General features: G+C 48.3%; 1 protein-coding gene and 1 long non-coding RNA gene across 4 annotated transcripts in view; both read right to left on the reverse strand.

The window, feature by feature from the left end:
• Positions 1 to 13,460, reverse strand: part of LOC127594131 (uncharacterized) — a 105,063-nt gene that overhangs the window by 27,113 nt on the left and 64,490 nt on the right. The gene's annotated exons all lie outside the window — the stretch shown is intronic.
• The window catches only part of cpne5a (copine Va), a 59,553-nt gene that overhangs the window by 25,309 nt on the left and 20,784 nt on the right, over positions 1 to 13,460 (reverse strand). For all 3 annotated transcript variants that reach the window (XM_052054951.1, XM_052054931.1, XM_052054941.1), the window contains one exon: positions 2,143 to 2,206. In XM_052054951.1, the coding sequence (XP_051910911.1) occupies positions 2,143 to 2,206 (64 nt within the window). The remainder of the gene's footprint in view (positions 1 to 2,142; positions 2,207 to 13,460) is intronic.

Genomic DNA, 13,460 nt, shown 5'->3' on the forward strand with positions numbered 1-13,460 from the left:
AAATAAATAATAAAATGAATAATATTTAATAATTAAAAATACAATTAAAATCAGAGTTGTTGCATCCTGCTTCAATGCTTCCATTCATTTCATCGTGTGGCTCCTTCTGTTGTGCACGGCTTGGTCACCGGGGGGCAGTAGAATACAACCCAAGTGTATTTCTAGAGCGCTTGAAACCAACCAACCCCTGTAGACAAACGTGCTGCACGTGGGGTAAAAAATAATTCATACAAAAGCAAACAATAAAAAATGATTAATTATTAGCAAAGACACCGGGAAGCACAAAAACAGTCCAACTCAAAATCGGATTGTTTGACAACACCAGCTGCTTCTCTCTCTTCGCGTGGAACATCATTGCTTGCTTTTATTTCATTAAACATTCATGGAGGAAATGTACGCGTGCGGCTGCACCGCCAACTTTATAGCCGAGAGGGTGAGCGTTAAGTCGTCCCCCCGGCTTCACGGGAGGAACTTAATAGAATTGTTTACCATCCTTTGTGAGCCAATAGGGATCGCAGCAGACTATACAATATTAACGCGTACACGCCGGCATCCAGAGACAACAAGACCATGGGGGGGGGGGGGGGGGGGTTGTTCCAGCACTGGAAAGTTTGTTTTGTTTTGGGTTTTTTGAGTTGCCTTTATCAATATTTGAGGACCAAATCCACAAAGCCTCAAGCATTTCAGCCAACCCAACAACCTCTTGGTTGTTCAGTGATATGCAAACTACGGTCCAGGGGCCATTTGCGACCTGCACTCCACTTTTCAGCGGCCCATCTCCATATTCAAAGATACAAATAAACCTTCCATCCATTTTCTGATCTGCTTCTCCTCAGGAGGGTCGCGGAGCGTTCCGGAAGCCTACCCTAGCCGTCTTCGGGCTTCACCCTGAAGCGGTTGTCAGCCCACCGCAGGGCACACACACAGACGAACAACCATCCGCACTCACACCCAGGGATCATTTTGGAGTGCCCAATCAACCTGCCATGCGTGTTTTTGGAATGTGGGAGGAAACCAGAGTACCCGCAGAAAACCCACGCAGGACCGGGGAGAACGTGCAAAGTCACACACGGGAAGGAAGGCCAGAGTCGGAATCCAACCCCGCACCAGTGAGCTGCGAGGCCAGCCGACATGCTAACCGGTCGACCACCGTGCCGCCGTACAAATAAACCATTTATGAATATAAAAATAACAAAAAAGAGAATTGAATTCTAGAGGCAACAATAGTTTTGTCCGCTTTGTGCTCAATGGTCGATTGCTGGAAAAATCACATTCATGATCCTCAAGTAACTGAAAAATGATCACCTTACGACATCCATCCATCCATCCATCCATTTTCTCCTCACTTCCCTCCCCCCCCTGCCACTTCCAGCTCGTCCAGGGGATCCCGAGGCGTTCCCGAGCCAGCCGGTAGACGTGGGGTCTCTCCAGCCCGTCCTGGCTTCCTGCCAGCGGGACATGCCCGGAACACCTCACCGGGAGGCGTATGGGAGGCATGCTAATCAGATGCCCGAGCCACTTCATTTTGGCTCCCCTCGACGTAGATGAGAAGCGGCTTGACTCCAAGCGCCCCCTCCATGCGTTTTCAACTGTCCCGTCCCCCCCCGAAAGAGGAGGAGAGAGCGTTGTGCTACTTTCCAGCTCCTTCCCAGAGATGAGGATCACAGAAAAAATGAGCCTGAGAGTCTTTGGTTGAAATTTTGCTCATAAATGTCAAAACATCGGCGCCGATCGTTCGAATATTTGACATAAGAAGAGATGTCGCCCGCCGTAAACTTGGAACATTGATTGCAGTTTTATGACTTGGAGCCGAGTGAAGCTCGTTAAGCTTTCTGGTCGTGTGGTTAGCAAGCAGCGGGAAGGGGGGAGGAGCTTCGGCTGACTCGTTCACGAGACGTTCTTTCAAACGGACGGTGCAGGAACACCAATTCATGATGGGACCGCTTCAGTCCGTAACGCGTTGGAAAAGGCGGGGAAAATCTTGAGCATTGTTGAATGAAGAATTTGATGATCATCACCTCTGATCTGTCAATCTCTGTCAATCACCTCTGATTTGTCAATCTCTTCATTTGGGGGGGGGGGGGGGGCAAAGAGTCATCAACCAGATATCTGCTTCCGATGTTCTAAGGCAAAAAAACTTACTCTGCAGTTGCCCAACTCCTCCGCAGACAAGATGATGGTCCCGCATTTCTTCCCGGGTATTCCACTGCAAAAAAAAAAAAAGAAAAAAAAGAAAGAAAAACACAAATAATGAGAACGCGTGCGGCGGACGAAAAAAAAAAAAAAAAAACATCGGCAGCCCGACATGTCAAACCGCACCCACAAAACATTGGAGAAATTGCACCACAGATCTAACGAGCGCATGATTTGCATTCTCCGCTGCGGCCGCATCGACTTGTGCGTACGTGTTTTTTTATTTAGTTTTTTCTGATCTTGATGCAATGTGGTGGGGGGGGTGTTGAAACACCGTCATCTGCTCGGAAAAAAAAAAAAAATCCCGTCAGAGCATGAAGGCTTATGAGAACACCACAGCGGCTACGGCGGCTTAGCAATCCAATTATGTGAACACCATATTAGGAGATCAATTGCTCCATTGATAATTCATATTTAGCAGGGAAGGGGGCGGGGGGCGTTGTTTGTTGTCGTTTTCGTTCAGTTCTCACATCCTTGGCATTCGTGGAATTAAAAAATCTGGGAATTTGATTCACATCCCATTCATGCTACGTCACCATCGTTGAGGTCAGTTGGAGTCGACCGGGGACTGGTCGCCAGCTACGGCAAATTTGGATATTTGGACGTATCGATCGAGATCGCAGCAGCTCCAATCTTGAAAGATGTCAAAAAAGGGACCAAAAAAAATGGATGGATGGACATCAAGGAATTGGTGGAATTGATATTTGCTGGCAGGGCGGCCCGGTAGTCCAGTGGTTAGCACGTGGGCTTCACAGTGCAGAGGTACCGGGTTCGATTCCAGCTCCGGCCTCCCTGTGTGGAGTTTGCATGTTCTTCCCCGGGCCTGCGTGGGTTTTCTCCGGGTGCTCCGGTTTCCTCCCACATTCCAAAAAAAAACATGCATGGCAGGCTGATTGGACGCTCTAAATTGTCCCTAGGTGTGAGTGTGAGTGCGAATGGTTGTTTGTTTCTTTGTGCCCTGCGATTGGCTGGCAACCGATTCAGGGTGTCCCCCGCCTACTGCCCGGAGACAGCTGGGATAGGCTCCAGCACCCCCCGCGACCCTCGTGAGGATCAAGCGGTTAGGAAGATGAATGAATGAATGAATGATATTAGCTGGCCAAACATTGAGCTGATGAATCGTTACTTTATTATTATTTATATATATATATATTTATATTTATATATTTTTATTAATTTGGGAAATGTAACATGTCTGAAAATGTTCCAAATTTCCAAACAGACTCCTCAAAACGCACTCAGTAACATCACGCTCAGATTTTTTTGATTGCACTGTTTTTTTTTTTCCTGGCGCTAAAGTCTTGAACAACAAAGTACGAAATTCAGACCCAAAGCAAGGAGTTGCGCAATGCTCAAATACGGTGGCCCGTAAGGGGAAAAAAGTCATTTGACCGTTCAACGCAAACAATTTGGCACGATGATTTCTAGACACTCCATCCAATTGCGCAAACGTGCGGCGAAGCCAGTCGTCATTGGACCAAAAATTTTGTCCCGATGAAGATCCCCCGCGTGTGTGACGGCGTAATGAGGGACGACGCGGCTCTAATGCGACAAATCCTACATGCGGCCGTGCTACGCCTGATCTTTTAATGAGGCCGGAATACAAATGAAGCGCCGAGGGCAGATGCGCCGGAGTTGCTTCTTCAAGCTCCGCGGGGACCCGTTTCAAGGTGAATTAAGCGCCCTTGAATTATTGATGCTTGCTTGAGTCGCCGTTTGATGGAAACCTCCGAGGAGCCAGTAAACATTTTTCGCTGCCGAGCCCAAGCCCATAACGGCCGAGCCCGTCGTCACTGCGGTCATGAGAAGATGCGTTGGCATCAAAGGGACTTTTTTTTTGGGGGGGGGGGCTGGGTTTCTTAGCCACACGGACTCATGCCGAGTGACTTTTTCATGTCTTCTATCACTCGGTGGTCCCCAACCACTGGCTCGACTCCCATAAATGAAAGAAACGGCAGTAAACGCAAAGAAAGAATAACAACTTGACCAAACGTATTAAGCTAGCTGGACGTTTGCAGCTAGCTAAATGCGCAAGCTAATCGGCAGTCGTGACTTCTGAAAATGAAGCTATTTGGACGAGAGAAGCTAGCGGTACCATTTTATTTTATTCTACATTTGTTGTACAGGATTAGCATTTTACTTTGGAGTCAGGCCATCCTCCACGAAGCTTGTCCAGTTGGTCCATAACGCCGCCGCGCACTTCTCGACTCGTAAGAGGGAGCTCCCACACCAATCTAGCATCCCTTTTTTCGCTCCGTGTACGGGGCTTTGTATACAGCGCTGGTTGTTTTCGGGTGCTCCAGAAATACATTTGAGTTGAATAACGCTCCTTGAAAGGAATGAAAAATCATAAAATGTTGAACATTCAATCTAATCTTTCCATTTCTGAAAGGTGTAACCGCGAGCGAGACTTGCGCTACACGTTCCACCCGCCGTTAGCAAACAGCGGTCCGAATTCACAATTAGCAAGCTAGCAACCACTTTGGCATGAGTGCCATCATGTCAGAGCCCAAAAAAAAATGAAGCAGATTTGCAGTGTTAGCACAGATTAGCTAAGAGTGTTACCCGCGTAAGCTTTTGAAAATATAATGTAGGGATGGGCGAATCTCGACACCAAGTATCTCAGATTGGTGAAGGCAAAAAGTCATCATACGCTTCACAAAGAAAAAAAAAAATGTCCGTCTTCAAAACTATTGAAGACGGACTTATTTTTACTCATTTTATGTCCGAAAAGTACAACTGGTATCGGAGTTCACAACCTCCCGGATCACCACGAGAACACAAAATAGAACTTCTACCCGGAGACAACACAGAAGCAGCCAGCGGACGTCAAGAACCTCCGTAAACGTTCACCACTCGGACCTCACGCGGGACACCGAGCTCCACAGAACCTCTCGAACCTTCTCAATGCTCATATTCACAACCTTGCGAGTGGATGACAACAACCGTCGTGATCACCCCTGGAACCTGCTGTGAATATAACATATTTATTCTTGACTATTTATGGAGGGCGGCATGGTGGGCAAGTGGTGAGCCCATCAAGGTGCAGAGTTTGATTCCGGACTTCAAATTGTCCCTCGGTGTGATTCGCAAATTCAAAGGATGAGAAGGGAGCCGCTTCGATTGTCGGTGTTGTGCACTCCCACAACCGCGCATACGGCCATTTTTTTTTTGCGTCCCTCTATGAAAATACCAGCCAACAACTTCGGACTCGACTTGCGATGGGCATTAAAACCGGGCCCTGACGGTCAGATTGAAAAATGGACTAATAGAAAGACAGCTTCGTGATTTTTAGTACCAGCATGAAGTGGCCCAGTTTCCTGGTACCGGTAAGAACTGGAGTTGCGGCATTCTGGACCACTTTTTCAAATTCAGATGTTTGGGTGTCTCGTTAGGACAGACGGGCTTTGAGATGTTCTTCAGGGGCTCGTTTATATGCAGCATCGGTCGCGGCCTTTCACCGAGTTTTAAAATTCAGCTCGGAGTCAATCATGACTCACTGAGCCTCAATTGAGATCCGTGACTATTTTGATTTGGGTCTATTAGTGAGACGGACGGACAAAGTCCAGGGGGGGGGGGGGCGGGTTGTGCAGAGATGGAGACGCACGGTGGAACCCTAACTTCCCAACGCCTGCAAATCAAGTTGATTTGACTTTCTACGTATGTGCTATTTTCGATTTTTTTGAATGGTCTTGAATTGCATTGCACCATAAAACACGACAAAAGATGAGCTCAATTCTCGCGACTATTATTCGAGTGCAATATTATGGAGCTCCATTTTGATGATTAAGACGACGCGTTTTTTTTGTTTGGTTTTTTTTTGCCATTTTGCCATGTCATGGGGGACTTGATGGAATTTTTATGGATATGGATGGGGGAAAGATGACTTGAGATATCGAAAAAAAAACCTCAGAAAAAAATGAACAAAGAAATCACTTTAAAATAAATACTATATTATTTTAATATATAATAATATTTTATTCATTCATCTTCCGAGCCGCTTCATCCTCACTAGGGTCGCGCGGGGTGCTGGAGCCTATCCCAGCTGTCTTCGGGCAGCAGGCGGGGGACACCCTGAATTGGTTGCCAGCCAATCACAGGGCACACACTCACACTCACACCTAGGGACAATTTAGAGTGTTCAATCAGCCTGCCACGCATGTTTTTTGGAATGTGGGAGGAAACCGGAGCACCCGGAGAAAACCCACACAGGCCCGGGGAGAACATGCAAACTCCACACAGGGAGGCCGGAGCTGGAATCGACCCCGGTACCTCTGCACTGTGAAGCCCACGTGCTAACCACTGGACTACCGGGCCGCCCTAATAATATTTTATTTTATATATATTTTAATATATAATAAAATAATAAATAATAAAATAAATACTGTTGACTTGACTTAAAAATAGAAAGGCTGGATGTGTTCATTTCAACCTGATGAATACGAACGCTCAGGCTCGACTTCCATAATCTGACCATCTGGAGGCGACCTGATGTTTGGCACGGGCAACCTCACAATGGCGGCGTGTGTGGTTGGGGGGGGGGGGGATGAAAGTCCAAATGAGGGAGCGAGAAGGAAGGAAGGAAGGAAGGAAGGATGCGATTGTTGATGCTGCTCACATGAGGCCATTAAGATGAGGGATGCGCTTGATATTTAACAACGCTGCAACATGTCACGCGAGAGGAAGGGGGGGATGGGGGGGGGGGACGAGGAGGGTTGCCTGCTCAACAGTCCAAGCGTGAGGCTGCAAGAAGAAGATGAGGATTTTTTTTTTATAATGGAGCAGCTGGTGCAGGGTGCGGTCTTCACGTTGGCAGTGGTATGGCTCAGCGCATCAACGATTGAATAATGTATAACAAACACAAATATTCAACCTCACATCAGGATGCGTCGGTCTGACTTAAACCTTCTGTTTCGTTGCCGGGTCAAATTGACCCCATGTGACATAATTTACATGATTTACACCCCCCCCCCCCCCCACCCTCTCCTGCCTGAATCAGCTGGCTGCGGTCTTCACACAAATCTTCAACAGATTCCTGGAGCTGTGTGAGGTCCCGTCCTGCTTCAAACAGTCTACCATCGTCCCGGTTCCCAAGAAATCGGCAACATCGGAACTGAACGACTATAGGCCTGTCGCCCTGACGTCCGTGGTCATGAAGTCCTTTGAACGCCTTGTGCTGAACCACCTAAAGAACGTTACCAGACCCCTGCTGGACCCTCTCCAGTTTGCCTACCGGGGCAAACAGGTCCGTGGAAGACGCAGTCAACATAGCCCCTCGACAGCACAGGGATCTACGCAAGGATTCTGGTTGTGGATTTCAGCTCCGCGTTCAACACCATGATCCCGGAACTCCTCACCCCCAAACTTCTCCACCTGGGTGTGTCCCCTACGATCTGCCAGTGGATCCTCAGCTTCCTGACGGGACGGACACAGCAGGTGAGACTGGGAGCAACAACATCATCAACACGCACAACCAGCACTGGAGCCCCACAGGGATGCGTCCTCTCGCCACTGCTCTTCTCCCTCTACACAAACGATTGCACCTCAACAGATCCAGCTGTCAAACTCATAAAGTTCGCAGACGACACCACGGTCAGTCACCAAGACGGAGACGAATCTGCGTACCGCAAACAAGTGGAGCAGCTGGAGCTCTGGTGCAGCCGACGATCATGGACTTCAGGAAACATTCTTCTCCACAGTTGCCCCTCACACTATCCAACTGCCCTGTGTCAACCGTCTGGACCTTCAAGTTCCTGGGAATCACCCGTCATCTCCCAGGACATGAAGTGGGAAGTCAACACCATCTCCATCCTGAAAAGGGCCCGGCAGAGGATGTACTCCCTGAGGCTGCTGAGGAAGCATGGCCTGCCACAGGAGGCGCTACGACAGTTCTACACGGCAGTCATCGAATCAATCCTGTGTTCTTCCATCACGGTTTGGTTTGGGGCCGCCACAAAAAAGGACAAAATCCAACGTCAACGGACAGTTAGGACGGCGGGAAAAAAATCATTGGCACCGCCCTACCCAATCTTGAGGACTTGCACACTGCAAGAATCAAGACAAGGGCACGGAAAATCCTCCTGGATCCCCCGCACCCTGCCCACCACCTTTTCCAGCTACTCCCCTCAGGCAGGGGCTACAGATCCATGCGCAATTTTTCATCAGCTCTACCAGGGGTCGGGGAGCCACAAAGGACCACACATTTTCTCACCAGATATACGACCAAAACTATCATTTTAAAAAATATGTGTAATTGTCCGTATGTATCCAAGATCCCGACATTTTTCAGTTTCAAGAGCTCTCTTTGATGTTGTCTGCTTGCTATCTTGTGATATGCACAGTTTGTACGACGTTGCAGTAAACATTTGAATGGGTCGAAAATTAATTGGAGGTCGGGGGGGGGCACTGCAAACGTGGAAAATGGTTGGGTGCAGCAAAGTAGCTTTTCACTCTGGACCAGTGGTTCTTAACCTGGGTTGAATCGATGGAGCCTATTAGGGTAAGACACACCCGACTCAAGATGTCAATTAGTTCTGACACGCCCGCTTGGCAGTTACTGGGCGCAGATGATCGCATGACATTGCTTGTCCAATCAGTGCTGTGGGAAATTTTAGTTCGCTCAGTAGTTAACGTGTGACTGTCGTGATAGTACTTTATACTTATGTCTTGAAATTTTATAGACTTTTTTCTGTTTTTAATAAATGCGTATTTTTTTTATGTCTTGAATTTGTAAAAAGTCATATTATTGTTTTTCACTAACAAAGGTTTCGGTGAATGTGCATATGAACTGGAAGGGTTTGGTCCCAATAACAAGGTTATGAACCACTGCTCTGGACAAAGATTCCCAAAAGATTTTTGCATACAAACTGTCATGTTTCGGGTTGTGACCAACAGGTGGCACTGTGGGGCTTTTCCCTGCAGCTGCACACCTGTTGGTCGTTATGTAATTGTTAGTTGTATAAAAGGAATGCCGCCCGAAAACTCGGTGTCGGGTCATTGTTTGCTCTTGGCTACTGTCATGTTTGTTTGCGGCCGCTTGTATGCGACTGTTATGTTTGTTTCAGTCAGGTTTTGGTCATTGTTCTATCTTCAGTCATGGTTTTCGTTTGATACGTGTCCGCCTCGAGGCAGAAAAGGCGGTGCCGCGCGAGGCGTAAATCCAACGCGAGACCGAAGAAATTGGCAGGTTGCCACTGAACAGAATGATTTCATTGCACAGGCTCAGCTGATGAATCAACATTGGTCTTCATGAACCAACGAGCCCGGTGATGGCGGGGCTCGTTGGTTCATGAAGCGGGCAGGTAATCCGGCGGGGCGCCGCCGTGAACGCTTCGGGCCACAACCCGCCGCAAAAGAAGACCACAAGGTTGCCACAAGGCATGAAAGGGGGATTAGACCACTAATCCCCCTTGATCGTCATACATTGATACACATCCATAATCCTTCACCTTAGTTGGATTTTTTTTTAAAGCGCAGCAGCTTAGTCAAAGGACACCAAAACACAAAATGCTCTTCTGTGAGAAAAGTGGCCTCTGATCTACTGACCTCTGTCCAACATTGACCTCTACCACTGTCCAACATTGACCTTTGACCAGGCCACGACCCCAAAACCCAGTCTGGCTAATCGCAGGCACAGGAAACCATCCATTTTCCGAACCGCTTGATCCTCACTAGGGTCGCGGGGGTGCTGGAGCCTATCCCAGCCGTCTTCGGGCAGTAGGCGGGGGACACCCTGGATCAGTTGCCAGCCAATCGCAGGGCACACAGAGACGAACAACCCTCCACGCTCACATTCACACCTAGGGACAATTTAGAGCGTCCAATCAGCCTGCCACACATGTTTTTGGAATGTGGGAGGAAACCGGAGCACCCGGAGAAAACCCACGCAGGCCCGGGGAGAACATGCAAACTCCACACAGGGAGGCCGGAGCTGGAATCGAACCCGGTACCTCTGCACTGTGAAGCCGACGTGCTAACCACTGGACTACCGGGCCGCCCGCACAGGAAACCAAACCCAGTAAAAGACGTACCCCCATGTGACATCCTTTCATCCATTTCTTTTGGGTGGGTGGGAGTGGGGGCTGGGGGGCAATCGCTGTGGATGTCCATTGCGCTGAAAAGGGCATTACAAGGTCGCCTTGACCTCCCCGCGGGTGCTTTAAGAAGACCGTAGATACAAGCTGCTCTTCATTTTCTTCCGCTGAATAGATTGACGAGCGTCGAGAGTTTACTTTAGTGCCGCTGTCGGCGCTCGCGGGAGCTTTCATCCGTCGCAGCGGTGAAGGCGCACAAAGCCACGAAAGAAAAACAAAACAAAACAAAAAGATTTGAATGCCTCATCTTCATAAAACAAGAACATTGACAGCGACGGTGACAGCTTGGAATGAATTATAAATTGAATAATTGATCTCCGTTGCAAAATTTGTCATGAAAGTCAAGTGAATGGAAAGGGGACACGCATTTCGACCCAACTTTCTCAACGGATGTTGTGCAACGGCTTCACGCGTACGCTATTTTCAGATGAGCTCCGAGGTTCCAGCTCGCGGGTGTAATTTGCCGGGCCAGCATAGAAAAAGGTTCACGGCATCTGTATCACGAACTCCATTATTTGTAACCTATGCAACCGTTTCCCAGGGGCTTGGCTAGAGCTAGTTAGCTAGCTAGCTAGCTAGCTCCATCCCAGTCTGGCTAGCTAGACAGATATGACTAAAACTACTAAAACTACACGAACTTCATTATCTTGTAACATATGCAACCATTTCCCAGGGGCTTGGCTAGTTAGCTAGCTAGCTAGCTAGCTAGGTAGCTAGCTCCATCCCAGTCTGGCTAGCTAGACAGATATGACTAAAACTACTAAAACTACACGAACTTCATTATCTTGTAACATATGCAACCGTTTCCCAGGGGCTTGGCTAGAGCTAGTTAGCTAGCTAGCTAGCTAGCTCCATCCCAGTCTGGCTAGCTAGACAGATATGACTAAAACTACTAAAACTACACGAACTTCATTATCTTGTAACATATGCAACCATTTCCCAGGGGCTTGGCTAGTTAGCTAGCTAGCTAGCTAGCTAGGTAGCTAGCTCCATCCCAGTCTGGCTAGCTAGACAGATATGACTAAAACTACTAAAACTACACGAACTTCATTATCTTGTAACCTATGCAACCGTTTCCCAGGGGCTTGGCTAGAGCTAGTTAGCTAGCTAGCTAGCTAGCTAGCTCCATCCCAGTCTGGCTAGCTAGACAGATATGACTAAAACTACTAAAACTACACGAACTTCATTATCTTGTAACATATGCAACCGTTTCCCAGGGGCTTGGCTAGAGCTAGTTAGCTAGCTAGCTAGCTAGCTCCATCTCAGTCTGGCTAGCTAGACAGATATGACTAAAACTACTAAAACTACACGAACTTCATTATCTTGTAACATATGCAACTGTTTCCCAGGGGCTTGGCTAGAGCTAGTTAGCTAGCTCGCTAGCTAGCTAGCTAGCTCCATCCCAGTCTGGCTAGCCAGACAGATATGACTAAAACTATTCAAAAACAATACTAGAATGAAGCATTTTTGATCAGATAAAAATAAAAACTAACGGATCCACTCAAAAAAATGAATGGAAAAAAAACCCAGTCAAAATAAAAATGAAAAGAACGCTAACTCGGAAGAAAAATCCCAAACAGTTTGTCGCCTTATTGTACACGGGGAAACACGTATTCAAACCCACAACCTCAGAACAGCAAGGTGGATGCGCAGAACACTCCACTTTCCACTGCGCCGCCAAGCCGTGCTTATTGTGATCACATTTCACTTCGATCCCAGGAACTGGACTGCTGAGGTTTGGACTCCATTACACCGAGCAGCCGACTCACATCAGGCACTCTGGCCCCATCTCATCAGATCAAATACGAGCAAAGGGAAGCGCCAGGCTGGCATTTAGAACAGATCCCATCTCACACTCAAAATGTGTCCAAATACAAAGCGCCTTTCATAAAACACCAACAGAAGTAGAGAGCAAAAACGCGGATCGGTCCACCAAAGTGGCTCGAAGGAGGGCGAGCGAGAGGTGAAGTGTGTAAAATAGGGCGAGAAAGGGATCTCTGAAAGCAGGTCATTGATCCAAAGCGCCTTGGGGAAAAGCACGGCCGACGCGTTTCCTTTCTACCTGCGTTCCTCCAGTCCCGTTAGGCAACGCTCGGATGCGTGACGAGGAAATGGGAGCCGAGCCGTTGTTTATTGGCAAATGTTTCACAATGGAGAGAGCTGAATGGAAAGCTCTCAGCAAGTGGATTTATCAAGTCTGCATCACAAATATCATCACTGGCCGCCGCCGCCGCCGCTAAGTCAGACGGTGCATCAGTCCAGGAGCAGAATCAATACCGTTAAAAGTGTCCACAGCTCGAGGTTTGCCGCTTGCCATCCTGTTAGCAGCACCGGAGGGCACTTAGCGTAGCACTCACAACACCATCCTCACATTTTGTCGTGCCAAGAAGGGAAAACGTTATGATCAAGACTCTCCCTGTCTCTCCATTTGTCCAAGCGCCCGAAGCCGACTGCACCTGACATCTCAACACAATCGCAACCGAATGTGAAGCGTATTGCGGCCCGACGCGTGAAAACAATCGCACCTCAGCTGGAAAGACAATCGCAGCTGACGTGACACCAGAATCACACCCTGACTTGTAAAAACCGCAGCTGGATATTGCATCGGTGCTCACTTAAGATCCTTCAATCCGTCACTGACGCACCATCAAGTAGGGAGGAGGTGGAACTGTTTTGGCGTCATGAGACGTCTGCTAAATAATTCATTCATTCATTCATCTTCCGAGCCGCTTGATGCTCACTAGGGTCGCGGGGGGGTGCTGGAGCCTATCCCAGCTGTCTCCGGGCAGTAGGCGGGGGACACCCTGAATCGGTTGCCAGCCAATCGCAGGGCACACAGAAACAAACAACCATCCACGCTCACACTCACACCTAGGGACAATTTAGAGTGTTCAATCAGCCTGCCACGCATGTTTTTGGAATGTGGGAGGAAACCGGAGCACCCGGAGAAAACCCACGCAGGCCCGGGGAGAACATGCAAACTCCACACAGGGAGGCCGGAGCTGGAATCGAACCCGGTACCTCCGCACTGTGAAGCCGACGTGCTAACCACTGGACTACCGGGCCGCCCCTGCTAAATAATAATAATAATAATAATACACTTTATTTATAAGCGCCTTTCAAGACACCCAAGGACACTTTACAATAAATTTGCACGGTGTGTGTGGCAGAAGT

The sequence above is a fragment of the Hippocampus zosterae genome, chromosome 2 (genome assembly GCF_025434085.1).
Source record: "Hippocampus zosterae strain Florida chromosome 2, ASM2543408v3, whole genome shotgun sequence".
Lineage (NCBI taxonomy): Eukaryota > Metazoa > Chordata > Actinopteri > Syngnathiformes > Syngnathidae > Hippocampus > Hippocampus zosterae.